We start from the raw sequence: 23,236 nt of genomic DNA on the forward strand, positions 1-23,236 counted from the left end.
TTAGAAACATTGTAATATTTTTACCAATAATGAACAGAAAACTGATGAGTACGATAAAACTATCTGTCATTTATTTGAATGGATTGGAATAGATTATATTTTCTTTCTCTCATTAATGCATCCCTTGCATTACCTCTTATAACTCAATAATCCAGTCAAAATGATTAGACTGCTCCAAAGGCTGCATAACCCTGACACAGTACTTATTTACACTTTGCTAATTGCTACTATTGTGCCCACTAACTGTGCCATTAGTCTGTGTTACTCTGTTCTGATAAGGATAAGGAGCTAAGACAGTCCCAGACTGCAATATCTGTGTATCTGATCTGGGCTGTCTGCCACTTAGAAAATGTAAATTAGTGACAATTATTCAGGCACCTCAGTCTGAGTAAGAAATACCTGGTAATGTTAGATAAAGCTCTCCATACAAGGTGCATTAATTACAATTATAGACAAGACAAGATGTTGTCTTAGTTGGAGAGACATTAAGTGGTGGGTTTAATAGTGGCCTGGAGGCTCGCGAGTGAGACAGAGGGTCTGTGTGGGCTTATCAAGGTGTAAGCTATGACTACATTCATCCAAGCAAAACAAAGAACCAAATCCAATTTCCAAAAAAAAAAAAAAAAGATCGGATGCTGTGTACATTGCAAATTTTAAAAAGCGTGAAACCTCTATAACGAATGTTAAAAATGTGAAATTGTATGTTTTTGAAAATATATACATGCTTATTTTGTTTTTGATACAAGAAAAATGTTTTACAAAGGTCTGCACAGGGGAAACAAAGACTGAAAAAGTTTTAAAATGCCTATAAAACATCTCGTGGAATCCAAATGGAAATGAAAGAGAATCCCAGAAAGAAGAAGATGACTGTTTCTGAATCTAAAATTACATTTCATCATGGATGGTTCATAATATAATTAAGATTTAAAGGAACTGGAGAAAACTCTGGATGCATGGGACAAAGCCCTCAATCATTACTGAGTAGTCTTTGAAGCTCTCAGTCAGCTCTTCATTAAAAACAGACTGTCTTGGACATCACCGTATGGACTCAAAAACACTTCAGTAAACCATGCTGTAGATGTGGAGTGTCATTTGAAATCATGGACATGTGGCCATTTGAATCAGAAGTCACCATTGCTGATGGTATGGCCTGTATTTATGTACATGGGAAACCTTTACATCTGTGAGGACACTACTGAAGATACTGCTATATTTTTAAGGGAAGGCCTTGCTCATTTCTGCAAGAATGACCACATTTCTGCATGATTGCTGACGCCATAAAGGAGACTCAATATCATCTGAATTTTAATAACTACCTAGAATTATCTATATCTATATGTGTAAAAACCACAACCAGTATAGTCTGTCTCACAAATGTTTATTCCTGGAGTCAGAACAGTACGGAAGGAGCTGAAATTGTCATAACTGGTCATTGTGGGGGAGTTTAAGCTCTTTTGGTCAGTGTGACTACTTTTGTAATGATCTGTTATGTGACTAAATCATATGGGAGACTTTTACCTAGATAAATAAAGCATAACGAAATGATTTCAAACACAAACTTTGTGTATATTAAAAACTTAAAACTAGCCGATTGTTGGACATTTCAGTTATTATCATAACTGTATTTATAGAGAATTGCTTGTCCTGCTTGTCATGTATAAAGATTCCAGGACAAAAATGTGAAAAAAAAATATTATTTTTGTTCCCCTACAGCACCTTGTCTCCCTTCTCCTCCTGATGGTAATTACATTTAATGAGTTCAGGGTTCATCCGCAGGGTGCACTTCTCCAAATTGCTCACAGCGTGGGGTCTGAAGTGGGATAGGGTAGGGGGTATCAGGACAGTCGAGGTCGGGGCCAGGAGTGTTTACCCAGTGTTTGGGGTCAAGACTTGCAGTGGCTCTACTTGTCAGAGAGCAGTGAAACGTCATTAATTTGTCTGCTTTTGTCCTGCTCGTTTGTTTTTCTGGTAGAGATAATCACGTGAAGGTGGTGCTTGTCTTGGCTCTATTGTGTGAAACTGTTGTCAGTCCATCACCACCCTCAGTGCCCCATCTCTCCTCATTCCCTTTCTCCCCACTCCATGAATGGCCATTTTGCCACTATTTTCTGACTGCAGGGGGTGACCCCAACAATTTAGTTAATCCATTAACAACTAATTGTCTCCTCCTACTCTGTTGTTTGGACAAACAGCCTGGTGGGGGGAGGTCAAGTCCTTCTGACCTATAAAAGTCAAACCAGAAGAGCAGTGAGACACTGTCACTGCATGGATACCTTCAGTACTGACTGTTTACACTTTGACTTGCACTTTTAAGCTCTGGATTTTTGTTTTGAGGTTTCCTGGCTTTTTCTTTGACTCACCTCTTTTTAAGTTAATCATTTTTTATCAATCCTTTTTGTGCATTTTGGAAATGTTTGGAAATCTGTGGTTGGTTTGTTTGTGTCTGTCCTTTTATGGCACAGAAGCACGTATATGGGCCTGGATGCTGAACATGCCCCACAGTCCTCCCAAAGAAGGAGCAAAAGCACTTCGACAGAGCGCTCCTGTTGCCAAATCAGTCACGGTAAGATGCTTGAAAGTGGCCATGATTATTTTGTTTGAATTAACGAAATCATTTGACATCTGTAGAAAAGGTATGAGAGCAACATGGCACTTCTGTCTTAAACTGGGCTTAGAATTTCAGGCAAAGTTTGCAATGATTTCCTTCTTTTCTTCAGGCTGCATGTGACCACGACAGAGCTTGTGGAAGGGGTTTCTCATGTGATCGCCACTTTGGCCTTTGTGTGCCTGTAAGAGGGGAGGGTCATTACTGTCGGAGAGATGCACAATGTGTTCGTGGACTTAGCTGCATGTTCGGGAAGTGCCACCGCAGTATCCCCGATGGACAAGAGGGTAAGGGTGGACCAACAAATGTAACCAAATCTTTTAAATTTCCAAATTTTTCTTCATACGAGACCAGAAGTGACCACTGTTTCCTTAATCCAGGTGCCAGGTGTAAAGTTGACAGAGATTGTGGAGCATCCATGTGTTGTGCCCGGCATCATGGTGAGCAGGTGTGCAAAAGAAGACTGACGTTAGATGAGAGCTGTTATGTGCCTGATGGTGGCCTGGCATTCAGCATCAACCAGATTTGTCCGTGTGATGAGGGTTTACTTTGTCGTGAAAGCAGTGGAAAGCTACAGAAAGAGTGAGTACTACAAACACTGGTTTTCATCATCAGATATTTTACTCAACAAACAAAGGGTTTGCTAAAGTGACTGATATCAATATTTACTCCAAAGCTTTTAGTTTCATTGACAAATCAGTTCTGGGGTCTTTGTTATCTAGATTTTATTGCAAAAAATTAGGCAAATGACAATCACATTTATACCATTTTGTGGGTGTTAATTCAAATTCTTCCTGGACTTCTACACAATTGAATGGACATACTGGGTTTTCTGGACTTTTAGGCCTTAGGCTCAGTTGGTGAAAGGGCAGGTCGAGGACTAACTTCCCAGAAAGCTTTTAAAGCTTTTAAGCCTCTCTGTTTGTACAACTGTAGAAAAGTTTATCTTTTTATGTTACTTTTTAATTTTTATGTTGTATTGTGTATTTTTAAGACTTTTAAAAACTAAGTAGGTTTAGAGTCATTTTTAATTTATACTGGAAATGTACATGTCTTTTGGCATAAAACAGGTTCCACAATACAATTTACAGATGAAATTTAAGCAGTGTTCCAAGATGGAAAAATGAAAAAGCCTTTAGCTAAGACAGTAAAAGAAACAGCTCAGAAAAGTTGCTCTACATTTGTATGTTTGCACTATGTACTACGATTGTCTACTAATCTACAACCTTAGTAACAGCAAGCTTTAAAAGCCTTTTTCTTTCATTCAATACGACAATAACTGCAAGCGAGTAATATGTTTCAAACATGGTTCAGTTTATCTAAAATAATTGCTACTTGCAAAGACTAACTTGGGTTTGTTTGTCTTTCAGGAGGGAGTTTATATACCAGCCAGAACGAACAAGCTGGACCTGTCAAGTGCCCAACCTTTGATACATTATCAATAGTAGTTCTATTTTCTGTGTAACTATACTGTATATATTTTAATGTATATATTTCTAAATATGCCGTATTGTTATTTGCTCTTATTAGAGGCTTAAAGAAAAGTTGTTTTTAATATTTCATTTTGTAAATTTTAACAAAAAGCTCTACTGTATGTAGCTGGGCTCAACAAAGCTAGTGTCTTATCCAAAATCTCCATCAGGATCATTTGCTGATCTTTCTTTCTCTAAATGTCTGAAATGCTTCAAGTTTTAAGCATAAATTAAAGAAAAGGTTTTCCAAAACTAATGAGTATAATTTGTGTTTCACAAAAAATGTATTACAGTTTCTTCATTTTAAGGCTTCCAAGATCATTCCCAATCACTAATCAAAACATATGGGTAATGAGTAAAGTACAGAAACATTATATACACACACAAATGTAAAACATTTATATAATCCAGATTTTACAGACAAAGAATGTTTTGAAATCAAAATGTGTTTTTTGGAGAATTTTGCCAAATAACATCAAGATAACATCAGAATTATACATTTTAAAAAGTAATGACAGTAAAGTCACTATTATTCTTTAAAATAAAATTATTTTAGATTTTAGGGTTTGTTTGTTTTTTAGATAATTTGTATATATTCATTTAGCATACAATCAATTAAAATGTAGAGACATTTTGAGAAAAGTTCATCTTCTTGGATGTTTTGCTGTTTTCCTTACCACAAAGCTAACCTTATAGTAAATTTCAAAGTACATGTTTATATGGTTAACTGTTTAAAGACTGAATTATGAAATAATTGCCAAAAATTCTTGGCAGTTTTAAAAAAAATAACAACCCTAAATGAAATATTAATTGGAAATATAGGAGTTTAAATTTTTTTATTTTTTAAATTTTTTTTTGCAATTCCTTGATTTAAAAATGTATTGTGCAATTTTGTTTAGATTTGATTATGTAGAATTCTCAGAAAACGTATGTTTCAAATTTGATGAAACTGAAACGATTTTAGGTGCTGTATTCCTTTAAAGCACCAAGTCGACTGTGCAATCTTATGAAAACAGAGTCTGTCTCCCTCTGAGCACGTTTCTTGGACTACAGGAAGGAGTTACATAATATGAAGGAATCTTGCAGCTCCTAATTGTTAGCATCACCAGATGCTGTAATGCTAGCTGTCCCCTGACCCATTCTTAGATCAGTATCTTCCTCGGACTACGTCGGGCATAGTCTGAGGGCCATTTACATGCTAATCGTCCAGTTTGCCCCTTCAATTTCACGGTGACTTGAATTGTTCTGTGAAGGACATTAGTGTCTAACCTCTTTGCTATCGTGTTACAGAGCTTATCATTAAGTCTTTGCAAGGTGCTGTGAATAGAGCCTCATGACAAGAAAGATTGGAAAGTCTTAGGATGTTTTATTAAGGTATAGATGTGTTTTTTCTGACAAACCTTTTGATTTTATGAACAAACAGGATGTAAAAGGCAAAGAAGAATTTATGCCAGAAATAATGCACAGTAACTAATCACAACTAGAGTTATTAAGGCTTCAGGAGAAGCCAGTGTGACTGTTCTAAACCTGCCAGTGAGAACACACGTTTCACACACATAAGAAAGGCAAACGAGACAAAAGCGATATCTAATAGCACAAGACTTTGAGAAACCTTATATTGCCGAATGCTGCAAAACAGTGGCCTATCATCTCCACTTAAGAACAGAAGTTACCATTGTAGGCAGCACGTATCACAGTCAACAATCGCATTTTGGAGGTATCTATACATGTCTGTTTGCACTATTTAGCTTCTTAAACGGTTTTCTATTCCTGAATGCTTTGTCCTCTAGCATGAAAGGAAATAAAACCAGTGTAGAATTTGAAGACATTTTAACAAGCTGCCTATTTCTCTTTTTACTCCAGATTTCTGTAAATATTCGCCTGATGTATATATACAAAACCGATCTATCTATAACTATAAAAAGTGATTGTTTTTTGTTTTTTTTATTCTATTATTTCATATTTATTTATTTTTATACCCTTTATTTAACCATGAAAAGCTTCAGTGAAATATAAAATCCTTTTTACAAGAGTTACCTGCCCATGTACGCAGCAGTATATTATGTCACCAGGTATGGAGTTAAGGGCGTGGCCACCATTATTAACAGAGGTACCAATCATAGATCGTACAAAAGGTGGATGTAGCCACTGTGATGTCACCCATTGGTTTGTGAAGTCCTATTTGCAGGCTCAAGATTCTCCAGGTGTTTTCGGACAACTTTATTTAAAAACAAATTATGCGACAAAGATAACGCTTCCTGCAAAGAACAACCAACCAAGCAAGTGAAATTTGAGCATTTTATAAGTTACTTAGTGCTAATTAGTAGATATGTGTTTCTTGAGTCCTAACATTTTAAGAATGCAGCTTGCTAGTCTAGCTTAGCTAAGATTTACCCTCCCCCCTACAAGTGATAACTTTTGGCTAAAGAAAACCTCAATAAACTCCAAAAAGTAGTGTCTACAACCAGTGGTCTTCAAGCAGTGTATAGTTTTAGCCCTCAAAACCACATGAAGGTCAACCCAAAAATCAAATAACTCAATGACGACTCTACTGGTTATGTAAATCATGTTGTTTTGGTCAGATGGGCTTAATTTGATAAAACTTGCATCGTTTTGGCTAACATTAGCTCTATTGCTAACACGGATCTATGTGCATGATATTAATATTAGTTTTGCAACAATAGCAACACTGATCGCACATAAAGAGATCACACATAGAGAGACTCGCTTTAAATTTTGTACTAGTCAAAAAAAATAATAGTTTTAATTGTATAAATTTAAGAATTCTCTGTTAGCTGTCTTGAACACACTCTACGACCCTGAGAGCTAATCCTTTGAGAGACTTTGGTCATTTGAAAGTCAATGTCTGAGCAGTACAGAGAGCTTTTGTGAGAAGCTGACAATAGAGCTCTTAAACCCATCCTGCCAAGGGAAAAAGTGGAGATAGGAGAATGGGTGAAAGTCGATTAGCCTTACCTGTGATAGTATAAAATCCCTCCCTAAGTTATCAAGAGTTGTTAGCTCTTGAGTCACCACTCCAGGTAAACTGCTAAAGAGCCATGAGGAACCTCTGACCTCAAGGTGGTTGAAGACATTACTTCTGTCAGGTAAGTGTCATATGTGTTATATTTTCTCAGACTTATTTTACACATTATCCTGTTATTGATAATTCTTGAATTTCTCTGCAGCACCACACTATGGCTTTTGTCAGTGCACTGTTAATGCTGCTGCCTGTTGCATGGGCATGCATTCCCCAAAAAGCAGGTAAAAACACTTTGACACAAAGATGAGTATGTATTTAACATGCTTGTGCCTCATGACCTGTATAGCATTTATATGTCGATTTTTTGGTCATTGCTTTTTAATGCAAAAATCCCCATGCATCCTAAAACTATGACTTATATGAGTTATTTTCATACATATATGAAAATCATCGCTAAATGTGAATAAAACTCAAGAGGAAAAACAAAGAAGGAATTGATAACCACTACTGTCACAGTATGATTAAATAAACTGTAAGGTACAGTGTATAATATTCCCTTTTTTATTTTCATTTTTACTTCAGATTACGTTATGGTGTCATGTTTCCCTAATGCCATAATTGCCAACGTCCCAGAGTGTCCTTACGGCTGGGAGATTGAACACTTGTCTCTCGGTGGAGTCTGTTACAATGGAATGCACAGCCCAGGTTACTACCGCTTCACCATCCCAGATCTCACACCCAAAAATCACTCATACTGTGGGACTCAGTCTGAGGTGAGAAGCCAAGTAGGCCATAAATACCAGTACTTTGCCGCCATGCTTAGATATTAATTTTGTCAGTTTTTCTTGAGACAATACCTAAGATTATTGTTGCCTCTTTACCTTACAATACAAAGCACCTTGAGGCAGCTGTTGTTGTGATTTGGCACCATATAAATAAAACTGAATTGAAAGGTGAAATACTGACTTTTTATTTTGCAGACATAGGACAGGGACTGGAAATGTAATGAAGGCATTGCAGTGCAGTGCATTGCATTGAGAATAACAGACAATCAACAAAATACAGGGTCACTAAAATGCAATCATGCTGAGGTTATCCCAAGGTCTTGGCATATAAAATTAAAATGATCTATGTAGGTATAAAAACTACTGCATTATTTTTTGTAATTTGGTCTTACTGTCCCTTGAGTTTAGTACTATTTAAATACAGAGATGTTTCTCTCAGTTTATTTAAAAGTATTAATACCATTATTTTATACTTTTCATGCCACAGTACATTTCCGGCAAAGACCCCAAATACATCTTCTACAACTCCATTGTGTCCAACGATACTTCACTGACAGTCAGAAACCAGCCTGTGAACTACACCTTCAGCTGCACGTACCGAGCAGCCTATCTGGTTAATAATGCGGTCTTTAGCCAAAGGTAAGCACCAGTTCAGGATACGAGATGACCACAGCTGCTGTCTGGATGATATGTGCCTTCTGACCCAATGACTTGCAGCGTTTTTACTAAACCCTCTGCTTTTTCCAGAGTGGCTACAGTTTATGTCAACAATGGGAGTATAGGCACTTTTAGATCACAGTTGTCTATGAATGTGTTCACGGTGAGTAGCTGCTCAAAGATTCGCCCGGTGGAATCGACATGTTTAACGTAATAAATGCTTTTTATCAGTGTGTTTTTGTTATAAATACTGTCTTTAATAAATGAAGGTATTATCGTGTACACACCACGATCACTGAATGCAAACGAGAACTGCAGACATCTTGAAAAACACAAAATGTCCCATATTTCATAGAATTCAAAGTTCCTGTATGCCAAGGACGCTCCCTATGTGATTGATACCTCTGAGATCGGCTCTGAAGTATTCATTGGCATCGAGGCAAAAGGTCTAAGTAACAGGTAGACTTTAGATGTTTGCATGTTTATTTTTGTAGTTTTAAAGGTAAGATTCTCCCAGACTTCTAAAGCGCATTTGTCCTTTACATCTCAAAGATTCAAAGTTGTGATAAACAACTGCTGGGCCACTCCTTCACCTTACTCCACAGACAGGAAAAGGTGGAGCCTCATCATTAACAGGTACTAAAACACAAAAGGCTATTTCAACGTAAGGAACATTTTGTTCCCACTTCTTTATGTTTTATAGGATGTTTAATTGCTGTTTTCCAACAGCTGCTCCTCCGACAACACTGTGACTATTTTTGAGAACGCCAAAGACAGCCGCTCCATGTTCAAGTTCAACTCTTTCCGCTTCCAGCGGCAGGAGAAGGTGTCCACTGTTTGGCTTCACTGTGAGGTCCAGGTCTGTGATGGAGAAATGATCACCTGTCAGCCAGTGAGTGTTTTGTTATTTAATGATACCAAAAACGTTATAGCACTGAAGTCGTTCCCATCTACATGTTGCTGTTTTGCAACTGCTCTTTTTAAATGTCATAGTAGAAAAAGCACAGATGTTACTAATAATATTAACTGTGGCTCTGTTGTTAATTTCCAAAGTTTGACACGCACCAGATACAAAACCTGAAACATCTAACTGGAACTATTACAGTTTTCTCAGAGTTTAGGTCTCTTAGTTGATCTTCTTTAGCTCATCATCTCTGAGAGCTGATTTTCTTCCAGGCTTACCTGATTTCTTCCCTGGCAGCAGATCACTTAATAGATGCATTTACAATCCTGCAGGTTAATCTGGACTGACCAAACCATTTTAGATTAAACTCATTAAACTCACTATCAATGGACTGATGCAGACTGCAAGGCTAGCAGCATTAACCAATACATTTTAAGTCTAGCTTCCACATAGCTGCTAAGTTGCCTTTACTGGCTAGTCCATGTTTTGGCCTTTGACACCATGCAATTATAAACTGAATAACAGATCACTATAACATTGAATTCTGTGTCTTTATAAAGTTAGGTAATTTTTCTGCAATAACATTTACAAATTAGTGATTTTCTTCTATTAACAAAAAGCTAATTTCATATTCTGACTGGTTGTTTTTCAAGTTTTTATACTGGCCTTTAACATCCAGTTGAGTACAGTGTAAAACAAACAAACAAACTAAACAGGAGACTATGGTTGCTTTTTCCTGAAGAGCCCCTGCTCTGTGAGGAGTTTGTCATCAGACGTAGACCCAAATGGGGGGATCCTTACTGCTGAATTTCACATTAAAGGTAGAGTAAACCGTGGCATATTTATGACTGAGATCAATAAAGAGTAACTCATGCAGTCGATTGTATAGTATGAACAGTGCTGTCTTTATTTTAACAGGTAATCAGTCTTCTAATAATGGACACATAACAGGTAAGAAACAATGCGATGATCATTTTGATTGAAATCATAATCGAAACATTTATGCTTTAAATAAATAGAGTAAATAGAGTAAATAGAGTTTAATTGAAATGTTTAAATCTGTGTATTGCTTTGTACACGAGCTGCAAAACCACTCAAGTTTAACATGAACTCATCCTCTCAAGGCTTAAGCTCAGCTAATTGTGTTCAGACTTGGTTCTCATTCACTGAGGTTTGATCTGTTAATTTTTTTCTCCCTCCTTTAACAGGCGTCTCAGTGCTCATCCTGCTTGTGGTCCTGATAAACACATGTTATGATTTCATCAATGGATCAAGAATTTTATAAAACAAAATCATCAGTTTCCATTAACACACAAACACAGAGGGGAGTGCCACCCAGGACTCAGGGAGCGTATGAATACATTCCTCCCCACGCGATCATTATCTCACAATATGATTTTTATTTCGCATGTTTATTGATGCTTTGAACCTTGTGTGATATTTCACTCCTTCCTCCAATAAAGATTCATTACATTTTGAAAAAAAAGGATTTTTTTTTCATTTGTTCCAAACCATAAAAAACAAAAAACAATTTCATTCAGTCCTTAAATTAAAACCAGATTTTCGGTCTGACAGCACTACAACAAACAGAGCACATGACTAAACATAATATTACATTTTTTCTATTCCCATGACACAATCTAGAGCAACTATAAAATGTCTTCTTCATTTCATGTTACACTGAAAATAAAAACTCTGATATGGGATTTATTTATTCAGAGGAAAAATGAAAACAGATTTTAAATCTCGTTGTTTGCTTGTCATGTTTTTATGGAGTGTTTTATAATGGGAAGAGGTGTTTTTCTCAGTGATCAATCACAGCTCAATCACAGGTATTTGATTATTATTATAATAAGCATTATCAAACTTCTGATTTACATGATCTAACCAAACTCCACAGTGATTGAGTTTAGTTATTTGTGAAATAGTCATATGACAATAATAGAAAAATACTCAATTACTGATTTATTTATTCTCTCCAGGTCTCAGTGGCCAAACTGTGCACAGCTGAATGACAGATGTTGATACAACAACCAGCTCTGCAGCTGTAAGAACAAATTAGAAATGCTTGATTAGCTTACGAAATATTTTCTTATGAGATAACTTTAGGCACGTCAGAGCTACATGTGCCACAACAAACAGTTTGAATGGAACGCTAAGCATTGTGAAATAATTTACAGCCTTGTGTGCAAAAGTGGATCCACTAAATACTTAAATCACAAAGAATAAAGAATTAGAACTGCAATTAATTGCAATCCAAACTGCAGTCTCTGTTCATAAAAGCTGTTAAAAACTGATATCTTAAAATAAATTTCTGCAGTATTCCCTGCTAATTAATATGCGCCTTTTCTCTTTAGATGTGTATTGGAGGCATCGTGGGTTCAGTTATAGGAGGTACAGTCAGGTTTTTTGGGGCTCTGGTCACTCCTGGTTTCTTCAATGGGAGAAAATACAGTAAAACAATAAAAATACAAGTCATTATACAATACAACATATATACATATAAATAAATATTTGTGACTATACCTCTGTTTTTACTGGTGAAGAACCACGGTCAGTGAAGACAGGATTAAATCCAACTCTGTTCAGCAGCCAGTACGTCTTTTGAGTCCCTTTACCCTGTCACAAAGAGAAAGACATTCTGTTCAACCTAACATCTTTGTTATTTCATTTCGAGGGAAAAAATATTACAGACTGTTCACCTTCATTTGAATTTCTCCTCTTTCTTCCAGTTCAAATGATCCAGCCTGGAAAAGAATGTCTGCCGTGGACTGAGATACATGAATCTTCAAGGCTGTATGTGACATACACATATACTTCTAAAGAGAGATTTTAAGCACATTTACCAAGACAAACTCCTAGGTTTGCATGTGAGTTCAACAGCTCTGCATGTTTAATCATGCAAACATGTTAATATAGACCATCACATCAAGCTAATTTTTAAGGCAAAATACGACTACTGTAGACTGTTAGCCTGCAGATTAGCACAAAATACAGAAGAAGAATGCCATAAATATTTGTAGGTATAAACCAACCAAGAACTGGACTAAATGAAATATTGACCTGATGAAATATTATGAAATATGAAAAATTAAGGGATTGTCAACATAATTAGAATTCATCCTCAAGGCACCATTAGCATCTAGAGAAAATTTCATTTCATTCTCATACACTGTACCCAACATAAACTCGTATGAGTGATGGATATATCTAACAAACCAAGGACACTGCATGCTAGCCACTGGTCTCTCTGTTGCCAATGGGGTCAGCCCTGACTGGTCATGTGAAAGAATGCAGTCTTGTGGAACTTGGACACTGACTTTGCTTTCAGGCCTTCAGACCCAGAGAGTGCATCTATCATTTATAAACAATGCCACAATGATTCATTCAAAAAGTAGTCGAACTGACTGAAATCTAAAATTGTCAAACTTATAGTGAAGCAAGAAATCAATAGAGTCAGAATAGTTTTGATTTATCTGAAAAATGCACTGTTATTTCTGCCCTATTAAAAAACTAAAGTGACAATAGTCACTTCAAATCATACCACAACTACATAAATCTTATTTTTTTAGGGTTATTCAGAGTTTAAATTTTGAAATTTTAACTGCTTACTCACGTAAGCTGTTGCTTTCCATGCGAGAAGCTGTGTTCACTGTGTCACCAAATAGGCAGTATCGAGGCATGGTGGTCCCTACCACTCCAGCAACCACTGGACCTACAAAATTTTTAAAAGTCAGAATGGATTTTGTTTAAATTACTCAAATGTTCAATGCACAAACTATTTTTCCCACTACAAAGTCGTTCATACTTCTTGTCACTTGTACTTAGGTCTCAGTAATAGAGCTCTAGGAGCTTGTCAGTCACCATATGCTAGCCAAGTGGTGACAAAGGAAAAATGTGTATTCCAGGACCAATTGGCGAGTGTTTGCTGGAAATTGCAGGGTAGTGACTAGTGTGAAATTGGTCCAAAAAGTATATAGTCCTGGACCAAAAGCCCCTGTCCAATAGCTTTGGTCACGATTTCCATGGTTGCCAGTAGTCAGTATGGAAGACACCAACTTAAATATTTGCAAATAACTGAGAAGTGCAACACAAGCCAAAAAGAGAAGTTTTGCCTTCAGCGTAAAAGTTGTGTCTTATAGGTGAAACCAACACATTTTAAAAGATGCAACTTTTACACTGAAGGCAAATAATGTCAATTTCCAGTTTTGCTTTGCACTTTTTGAAGTTGCACTACCTCTTTGTGGTTAGTCTTTGCAAACAATTCAGCATCTTCCAAGCAAACTATGGGTAACCGTGACAATCTGCTAATGACCAAAATAATCAGAAGGATTTTTCTTTGTGCAGCATTCCCTTTGTGACTAATTTTACCCAGCAACAGCCACCAACCTCCAGCAATCACTCACCAACCAGTTGGGGTACTTTTCAAGACCTTCAAATTCTGTAATGCCATGGTCTCCATTGCTACTGTATCTTACCAGAGTGTATCCCGGTGCGAATTGCAAGGCTCTCATTTGGCATGTGACGGATTCTGAACACCTTTATGCCTCTCAAGAAATGTAGCGCCATTGTGGATATCTCCAAAGCATGCAAGTTTCCATTGCTGATAGGTAGACCACTTGCCACCATGTATGCATCACCAATTGTTTCCACCTTGTTATGTAGAGATGTAAATGACACTTTTAAAATAAAATAAAGCTGGAAGAAAATAAAACATAGCACAAACAGAAAAAAAGATCCCTGAAATTTCAAGGAAATTAAAAGTTTCATTAAACAATTGTAAAATTTTTTTTTATTATTTTCTTGTAATAGCAAATACATTTTCTAAAGTTTTAACTTTTAAGATTTTGCTTTTAATCAGATATGATTTCTCTGCATTGCTGGTTAAATTTCTAAATTTTTAAATTGTTTTTTTCTTAATAAGATAATGTAACTGGATGCTGAGTCAGTAAATATGGAAGGGAATGGTAAAGCTATTCTCATGTCTTGGTAAGAAAGTCAATATTTATCAAAATATCTATCGTATGATATATATTTTGCTTTTTATGATCACAGTATGTTCACTGTCACTTACTTTGTAGACATCATACATCTTGATGATGTCATCAAAGAGACTGTAGAGGTCGTTGAGGAATGTTACCACTTCCATCGCAGAGCTGACTGAGCACATGGAAGTGAAGCCGACAATGTCAGAAAAGAAGATGGTGACCAAGTCATAGCTTTGTGGCTCCACTGACTTCCCTGACATCAGCTGTTCAGCAATATATCTAAAATCATTGCAAAAAACAACAACACAAGATAAGGTTGACTGAGTATAGCAATACAAAATTATATAGTTCCTTTTTTATCAAGTACCCTGGCAACATGCTGGCGAGGAGCTTGTCTGCACGAGTTTTCTCCACTGTAAGCTGATTGGTCCTCTCCTCCACCACGTCCTCCAGGTGATTTGCATACTTTTCCAACTTGTCCACCATATTATCTAGAATGTTTGCATGGCTACAAGATAGAAATTCATCATTAACTCTTTTGCAATGAGGATTTAGTTAGGTTAAATCTTACTTAGATTTGAGTAAGACGGAAGTTTTAGCTTGTGAACTTTAACATTTATGGGCATTATGGTAAATTTGTGTCTCACTTAAATAAAAATGTGGAATATGTTTTTACACGAAAACTTTATAAAATAAAAATTTAGGGGTATGATATTACCTGTCTGGACTAATGTCTTTCAGCCGCCTCTGTATAGAACCAAATGGCGGTCGGTAGTCAGGGTTTTCACTCCAGCAGGCTTTTAGCAGTGCATTGATGTTCTCTTCAACCAGCTGTTCAGACAGCACTGGTCGGAGGGGTTCCCCTTGAAAAGGTGTACTCAACTGCATAATAATCTCTGTAAGAACATCTAGCATTAGAGTTTAATGGGCTATATCTTTCAACTTTGGTTCAGACTAAAATATAATACTGGAAAAATTACCATAAAAATTTGTACTTCAATCCAATGCTACATTATTTCACATATACTCAGTAATCCACAAAGATACTTAAGAACTTGGTTGAAACCATCACATTTTAAAGTTATTACAAAACTGGGATAGACTGATAATTACCGCGCAAAAAGAAAATGGAAGTAGAAATGCTTCTAATGGTGCCAAATTGCCAGAAGGTAAATAAAGCTGTAGCTAACAAACAGTAACTGATTTTGGGAGTTGACAAAAAAATTGTAGGTTAAGACAGTTAAGAAATCATGCCAACCTTTAGGGTCCAGATTGATGTCCTGATATGGACCAGCTTTGGAGTTGTACATTAGTTCCCACATTATGATGGCAAAGCTGTAGATGTCACCTTTGGGTGTTCCATTGATCGGGAAACCGACCTGTCTGAGAAGCTCAGGGGCAATCCAGTACATCTCTACAACATGTTCTCGTGTGTTACTTCTCCATCATGTGAGTTTATTTAGGATAACAGTGATTATTACAACAAATTCTGATTTCACTGACCTTCATAATCTGGGTTTTCCAGTGAGTTCATCTTGCCTTTGTTTCCATATTTAAACTCCCACAATCCAAAGCCAGAGAGTTTGACTTGTAGTCGGCTATCCACCAAACATGTGCTAGGTTTCAGGTTCCCGTGAAATTTTAGGCTACTTTTGTGAATAAACTCCATTCCCTGTACAACAATTAAATTATTTTAAGATTTAAATAGTAAAACATTTCAGATTACAAAATACATATTCAGAATTTTAACATATAAAAGTAAAAAAACCCAAAAAATGGTATACGTACAGTTTGATGTCTATTTTAAAAATGTGAAAATACATTTCCAATTGATTTTTTAATTTAATTCAGAACTTATGAAAAAGATTAATTAATAAATTCATTCATTCAGTCATCTGTTTCTTTTTGTAGATATGTTTTAATTATTTTATTTATTTATTTTTACAATTTTTAGTCACTTTATTGTTAATAAAGTTCCTGCTATGGACCTGACCTACATTTTTTAAATTGTTATTAGAATAAGAAATTTACTCAATAAATAAATAGACTTACATTGACAATGTCATATGCAAAAGACAGCTTGAACATCCCATCTAAGTCAACGTCTGAAGCTTTAAGAACATCCTGCAGAAATATGCCGACATGGTTCACTTTTAAGTTAAAGGTTTATTTATGGTTAATGCAATCCATTTTGAAAAAAGAACCTTCAGACTTCACTGACCTTCAAACTACCTTTCTTGCAGTACTGGAAGACCAAGCAAATGTTTGGTGGTTCGATGCATGCGCCAAAAATTTGCACCAAGTTCTCATGTTTCATCTCTTTCATCTGTCTTGAAGAGTTTAAGAAGGTTAGGTACAACATAAATAAAAAGTGGAGTAAAAAATAATAGGCTGTAGTTCAATTAGATACAGTCCACCTGGATTTTTGGCTGTTAGAGTTTTCAGAGTAAATAAAAAGTAAATTATGTTTTATCTTGAAAAAAATGAGGAACTTTACCATATTGAACTCTGCAATGATCGAAGGCTTCTGGAAATTACAGCTAACAGGGTTCTCATTGTACTTGATAGCCACTTGATTTCCCTATATAAAAAATGTAAATAAAAAAATATGTAATACTAAGTAAAGAAGAGTATGTAAAGTACTAAGTAAAGAAAAAAACACCTCTTTATCGAAAAAAAAGAAAAAGTGAATAAGCATTAAAAGCTTTCTTTATAATTCTTAGATAAACAATAATTCATATTTGTATACGTGTTGATACATTTTCTTTTGCATTTACATTAAATAATATTTAAAACTAGCCATTCAGACAATAAGCTTGTTTACTGAATTCATAAAAGCCTATATGATACTCATACTTTGACTGGAGTTACTGCAATTCACATTAATTCAAGTCAATTTTGAATTGAATGTTGAATTTGAATTGAATTGAATGTAATTTGAATTACACATATATTCTGTGTTTGTCTAAAACATGCCCTATGTTATCATTATGTTTAACGTGTACATGTAATGGATCAGGTATTCTGTCCTTAACCTTAATATAGTCCCAAAAGTTACACAGGCTCACTGTAAACTCAAAATAAAACTAGTACCTGGTAGAGACCTATGGTGGTGTAGATATGTTCTTTGCCTGCTTTGTTGGTGCTGTTGGTGGATAAACTGGCCTGAGAGCTACCACTCCCAGTATGAGTACCTGAATTGCTTAGAGACATACCCTGATTTTCCTGAAGGAAAAAAAAAACACATGTGAAACCTTGTACACTTATCATTGTTCGACTTCACAACACCTGTCGAATGCTCATACTGTAGGTTCCCTGATGATGGTGATGTCGTTGTAGTTGATCATCCACCAGTAGGAGTCATCCAGCCTCGTCTGGAGTCGTAACTTCTGCAGCACCAGCACCCCAATGCTCAGAACTGCCAGTACCCCAATAACAGGGAAGGTCGCAAGGAGAGCCAGCAGGGCAATGTCTGTGTCCAGAGAGAGCAGTAAGTTATTATGACAGTTAGACATCAAAGTTTCTTCAAAAAGAATACACACAAAACAAAGTCTTAGTGTTTTGAAACAAAAAATGTAGGTAAGGCATGAAGTCAAGCTGAGCTGCAATCTAGCAGACTGATTGATACTGTGGCAGACTTAAACAATTTGTGCTTTTAAGCTGTGCCTGGTTCTGCCGGAGGTTTCTTCCTGTTAAAAGGGAGTTTATCCTTCCCACTGTCGCCAAAGCGCTTGCTCATAGGGGGTCATATGATTGTTGGGTTTTTCTCTGTATCTATTATTGTACAATCTACTGTGCAATATAAAGCGCCTCGAGGCAACTGTTGTTGTGATTTGGCGCTATATAAATAAAATTGAATTGAATTGAATGTCCACATCTGCTTCACATCTGCAAGCCACTTTGCAACCTAGTAAGTCCACTCTGTATTTTGTGTCAGCTCTGCTGCTTTCTCTACCTGTGCCTTTCCAGACATGGGTGTGGAAGTCCCAATAGGCATACGAAAAACAAAAACTGAAATCTAAATCCATAAGGAATAGGTTTTACCATTAGTCACCCATTCACAGATTTCATTGTTGAAGCCACATATTGGCACATCAAGTGGAGGTCTTCCTTTCGGCCACACCACAGACGCAAACATTGAAGTTTGTCTGAAATAAAACATTTTCTGATAAGTACCATGTCTCTGTTGTGTTTTTTGTGTTATCATTGAGATGTGACTGAAGATTGTTGTCATACAGATGTGATACAAAATACTTTGGTACCTGATATTTTTGGTGTGACTGTCAAAATGGAGGATTGGGACAAACTTGGTGACGTCACCTGTGTGCTGGAGGTCATAAATTGAGTAGTCTAGATTTCGCTCTCCCTCTCCATCAAAATGGACCAGTCCAGAGGCTCCTGCAATGACAATCTGTTAGTGAATCAAAGTGTCATAGAACATAGAACAAAGTGTTTGTGGGTGTAACTACAACCGATTAAAAGTCAGTTCACCCAAAACATACAGTATCACCAACCCTCTGCCCATGGATCTGATTTCAGTATCAAATTGTGTTACATCCACAGATGAAACTACTTTTAACTACAGCAGGTTAAAAAATACCAACAGCTAGATTGTCTAACTTTTGTAGAGTAAAATTTGAAAATAGATGTAAAATTTGAACTTGGATGCCAAACTCTATAACACAAGATATCTGATAAAAATACAATTAAGGTAAATTTAATTGATTTTTTAAAAGGTTTTTAAAGTCAAAGTAAACTTTATTGTGATTATTATTTTGTGATTATGCTTTGTAGACATGTTGATTTACTGTAACAGGCCCAGAAATATCCTCTTTATTATTGCTGCCATTCCTCTTCCTTGTCAAAGTTTTGGTGTCTTGACTACACTGATGAACGGTTTGGACAGGCTTGGCACCTGGGACAGTTTATTAGATTTCCCATTCATGGGCTGAACTGGTTCAGTTTACATGTTTACCTAATGCAGCTGTGCCGTGACGGCGTTACAGAGAGTGAATGTGGCGTGTTGAGGTAGTTGGCATGGTTAAAAAAATGATAACATAAAAGTTACTCATGCTTTAAGAGCTGATGGTCAGCTGACATCAGCATTATCCAAATTTATATCAACAAAACAAACTGTTAGCACTAAACTGATTATTTCCTTCACTAAAGAATATAGAAGAACCAAGTTCAAGAACCAAGTAAAAAAAAACAATATTTGCACTTTACACTGAGTCAAAATTAAAATACAGGTATTGAATTGTGTAGCTACCATAAAATTGAAAGTTGTTTCTTTTTTTCAGGATCTGTAATAACTCCCGACCATCATGAGGGTCTTTGCCACCTTTCAGGACTTCCTTCAGTGCCATCGCGTACAAAAGCACAGCGTCATGCAGATAGGCAGAGTATGGGCTAACCTGAAATACATTAAATCAGTAAAATAAATAAGTTCAGTATTTTCCATGATTGAAATTCATGCTTTCTGTTCCCTGTGCCTACTTGCCTGTTTTTCAGATGTTAAGTTACTCCGAAATGGATGTCCACTTAGTCTTTCAAAAACTTGTTCAAAGAAATCATAATACTCGTAGCCTTCGTAGGATTTCTGAGCAATAATGAACACCATGTCAAAAGCTCTTACGGCAACCTCGTCTATCCTGCTGTTCAGGGCATTTTTCCACAAGTTATCCTGCTCCGGGGAAAAAAAAAGTTTAACATGAATAATACATGAGTCAGTAGATGCATAAGCACTTTGAGTACTCCAGGAGAGTAGAAAAGCACTATATAAAAATCAGTCCATTTACTATTTACCACAAACAGCTTTGATCAATTTTGATGGCTCATAAAGATTTAACTCAGTCTGGAAGACGGATGCTATGATGCTATTTTATTTAAAAACAAATAGTCATATTCCTAATCATACATAAAATCATGTATAAGCTCACTAACCCTGTACCACTCTGCAGATATAACACAGCAGTAACAAAGTTTGCTTTTATAGCACAGCTCATGAAACACTACATGCTTTACATGCAGATTATTGACACAAAGGAGCAAATATTCAAATCCATGAATTAAGTTATATCCAGCATGTAGGCACTAAAACTGTATTTGAGCCTTTAATTTTAGATAATGTGTGCCTTAAAGTTTTATTTAGTTTCCTGATGAGCATGATTCTAAAAGACAACATATCCAACTCAAGAGTCATTCGAAAAGTAAAATATTGGACTTTCTGGGACTAATACGTACGTAATTAATGTTGTTGAATTTTGTTTGATAAGAAATAGTCTCAGGATATAACGAATTTAATTGAAGCTTACCTCTCCTGTGTCTTTTCAGGCTTTGTTGTCTTGGTGTCCCCGTTTGTTGGTGATTTACACAGCTGAATATTTGCCTTACTGTGTTGTGAAAGTTTGACTCACCACAGTGCCACTCACCTCAAAATGTTGTACCAGTAAGAAAATGTAGTCGCCATTCATCAGACCCTGACTCTCAGCCTCCAACAACAGAGCCATAGTATCCTCTTTGTTCGATAGCACCACAATAACTGAAGAAGGGTGGATGAAGAAATTAAAATTTATTTATACAACATGTAAGAAGTTCATAAAAACAAGGTGCTTCTATTGTAAGGTAAAACCCCTTCAATAATAGAGGTAGAATCACAGAGGTCCTCAAGGCGACAGTGGGGAGGAAGAACTCCCTTTTAAGCGTTTAAGCGAAATAGACCTCGAGCAAAACCAATCTCAGATTACGGGATGAAGAGAACAAGACAACAGAAAAGAACAGCCAAACAAAAAGCAGACAGAGGACAAACTATTGCAGAGACTAAAAAAAGGGAAAAATTAAAACAGGAACAGATGACAAACAAAAAAGTGGTTTCATAGTTTGCTACAAAGTGCTCATAGACATTTCTCTTACCTCTAGCAACCTTGGAAATGTACCTAACATTCTGTTGAACTAACTGGGGATCGCTGGTGTCAAATTTAACCCCTGCAGTGAGCTTGAATTTGGCTCGCAGAGGATCCTCAATCGTTTTCCACAAAGCGTCAACCTTGTCCCAAGTATTCGAGTCCAATCCCCCGCCGATCAAAGCTACATGACTCCACCCGAAGAACTCCAAGGTCTTCACCAGGACCTCGGCGCTTCTTTTAAGAGGGGGCATTACAGTGATGTAGGAATCGTAGATGTCACTGTCGTCCATTTTGGATGATTGTCCCACAAAGCCAAACATTGGGATGTTCCATTTTGACGCAATGAGACCAGTCACCTGGAAAGCAGTTTTAGGAAGTAAAATTTAAAGGGTAAGATTATGTTTTTTTACACTCTTTTAAAACACAAAAAGGGTTGGTTTATCAGAAAATGGGAAAGCGAGTTTTGAATTAATATTAACTTTAAAAGGAAAACATCAAAGCCTTACAACAACAGACTGTTTTTATTTAACTAAAATGTCTTTTTTTTAGAAACAACGAGAGATTTATAACATAAACTCATCCCCGATGAGGGGAACAACAACTTAATAACCTGTAAAATCAACCACCTTCTTTGGGTGTATGGATGCACAATGAATTTCTAAAAATGGTCAAATTTCATGACCCATCCTTATACTAAACTGATGAATTGCCTGATTTGTTTTAGGAAATATAATATAAGCAATATTTCTCCAGTTTTCCATGTTCAGTCAATATCTTGTCAGTAATGTAAATTTGTCCTGATTAGTTTACTATTGTGTGATATGGCAGGTTATTGTTGTATTAAGAAGGCTTTAAAACGGACTATAATTAGACCTTGGACTTCAATCAATTTAACAAATTGTTTTGATGGTTTGATCCAAACTTCAAGCTGCAAAATAAATCTAAATAAATCAGAATCGTATCCTCTCCTCTATTGTCATTTTCAGTCTTTGCAGAGACTTCCCATAGCCGATTCTGGACCACTTGAGGAGCCAATTTGGCCCACAAGCCATATGTTTGATGCTCCTGCAATGAATGAGTCTAGCATACAATAACAAAAAGTTAGAGTAAATACAGGTAAAGTCATTTAAAATCCATCAAATGCTCTTTATTTACATAATTTTATAAACTTTTAGGATGATTTACAATACATCAAAAAGAACCATACTTTCTGCTTATGCAGGAAGTATGCAACTTATGCAGAATATGTATTTCACATAAACAAAAACATTCATTTCACATGAATTATACCTCAGCTTCTTCAGGACATGCTGGACCGAAGAGCGCAGACACCTTTTCTTTCCACACCTGGTGAATAAATGCTCCTAGAGACTCTTTGGGACTACACTCAGTGTCCTTGAACACAAAATCCAGATTAATGTTTCCCAGTAAGGCGGGGTTGGCGTTCACCTTCTCCACAGCTATCTGCATGGCCGAGCCCAGCCGCAGGGCGCTGAAAGGGAAGGTTATGTTCCAGGGAGCCTGGAAGGCAATGAGCAGCTTGTGAGGCTGAGATCCATTGGTGCCATTGCTGATGCTAGCAGCAGCAGTTAACAGAAGTGTGAAGTGAAGCACCAGCATGGGACTCGTGCCACGGCAATATACCCCCATCAGCATCACTCTCATCCTGCTAGTGGCTTCGTGTTACGGAGCTTAAATACGCAACTTCACTGGTGATGCTGGACATTTGGTTAGGGAGGGGGAAAATGTAGGAGGAGGGAGGTGGTATAGAGAGGGAAAGTTTATTATTGTTTTTGTGGTTTGATCCTCTGTTCAAAATAACTTTTAGCTGATACACAAATCAAATAGTAGAATTTGTGCTCTTTACTTTACTTTTCTTCTGTGTAGCTCATATTTCTATCCAGAAAACATTCATAATTATCCAAAGATTCACTTTT

The 23,236-nt window shown here is 36.5% G+C and overlaps 3 protein-coding genes across 3 annotated transcripts; 2 read left to right on the forward strand and 1 right to left on the reverse strand.

The window, feature by feature from the left end:
- The first annotated feature begins 2,410 nt into the window (after positions 1–2,410).
- LOC102775730 (dickkopf-related protein 3-like) lies at positions 2,411–4,036 on the forward strand. Its single transcript, XM_006793313.3, has 4 exons — positions 2,411–2,563; positions 2,718–2,892; positions 2,986–3,187; positions 3,976–4,036. Exons 1-4 carry the CDS (start codon positions 2,411–2,413, stop codon positions 4,034–4,036), a joined length of 591 nt encoding a protein of 196 aa, XP_006793376.3.
- A 3,064-nt stretch (positions 4,037–7,100) lies between these two features.
- tectb (tectorin beta) lies at positions 7,101–10,857 on the forward strand. Its single transcript, XM_006793149.3, has 11 exons — positions 7,101–7,184; positions 7,266–7,341; positions 7,643–7,833; positions 8,333–8,484; positions 8,593–8,665; positions 8,858–8,961; positions 9,055–9,138; positions 9,232–9,394; positions 10,149–10,227; positions 10,325–10,357; positions 10,615–10,857. The coding sequence occupies exons 2-11, from the start codon at positions 7,275–7,277 to the stop codon at positions 10,689–10,691; spliced, it is 1,023 nt and encodes a 340-aa protein (XP_006793212.1). The 5' UTR covers positions 7,101–7,184; positions 7,266–7,274; the 3' UTR covers positions 10,692–10,857.
- Positions 10,858–11,759: 902 nt separating this feature from the next.
- Positions 11,760–22,919, reverse strand: gucy2g (guanylate cyclase 2g). Its single transcript, XM_087845202.1, has 22 exons — positions 22,590–22,919; positions 21,307–21,655; positions 20,826–20,935; positions 19,895–20,077; positions 19,664–19,808; positions 18,657–18,792; positions 18,439–18,542; positions 17,700–17,866; positions 17,488–17,619; positions 16,892–16,975; positions 16,616–16,720; positions 16,447–16,518; positions 15,898–16,066; positions 15,653–15,808; positions 15,113–15,290; positions 14,762–14,902; positions 14,481–14,673; positions 13,885–14,059; positions 13,023–13,121; positions 12,109–12,200; positions 11,933–12,025; positions 11,760–11,840 (listed from the first exon to the last, which is right to left on the reverse strand). Exons 1-22 carry the CDS (start codon positions 22,917–22,919, stop codon positions 11,760–11,762), a joined length of 3,294 nt encoding a protein of 1,097 aa, XP_087701328.1.
- Positions 22,920–23,236: the final 317 nt, after the last annotated feature.

Source organism: Neolamprologus brichardi, chromosome 8 (genome assembly GCF_056152115.1).
Source record: "Neolamprologus brichardi isolate AB-2024 chromosome 8, ASM5615211v1, whole genome shotgun sequence".
Lineage (NCBI taxonomy): Eukaryota > Metazoa > Chordata > Actinopteri > Cichliformes > Cichlidae > Neolamprologus > Neolamprologus brichardi.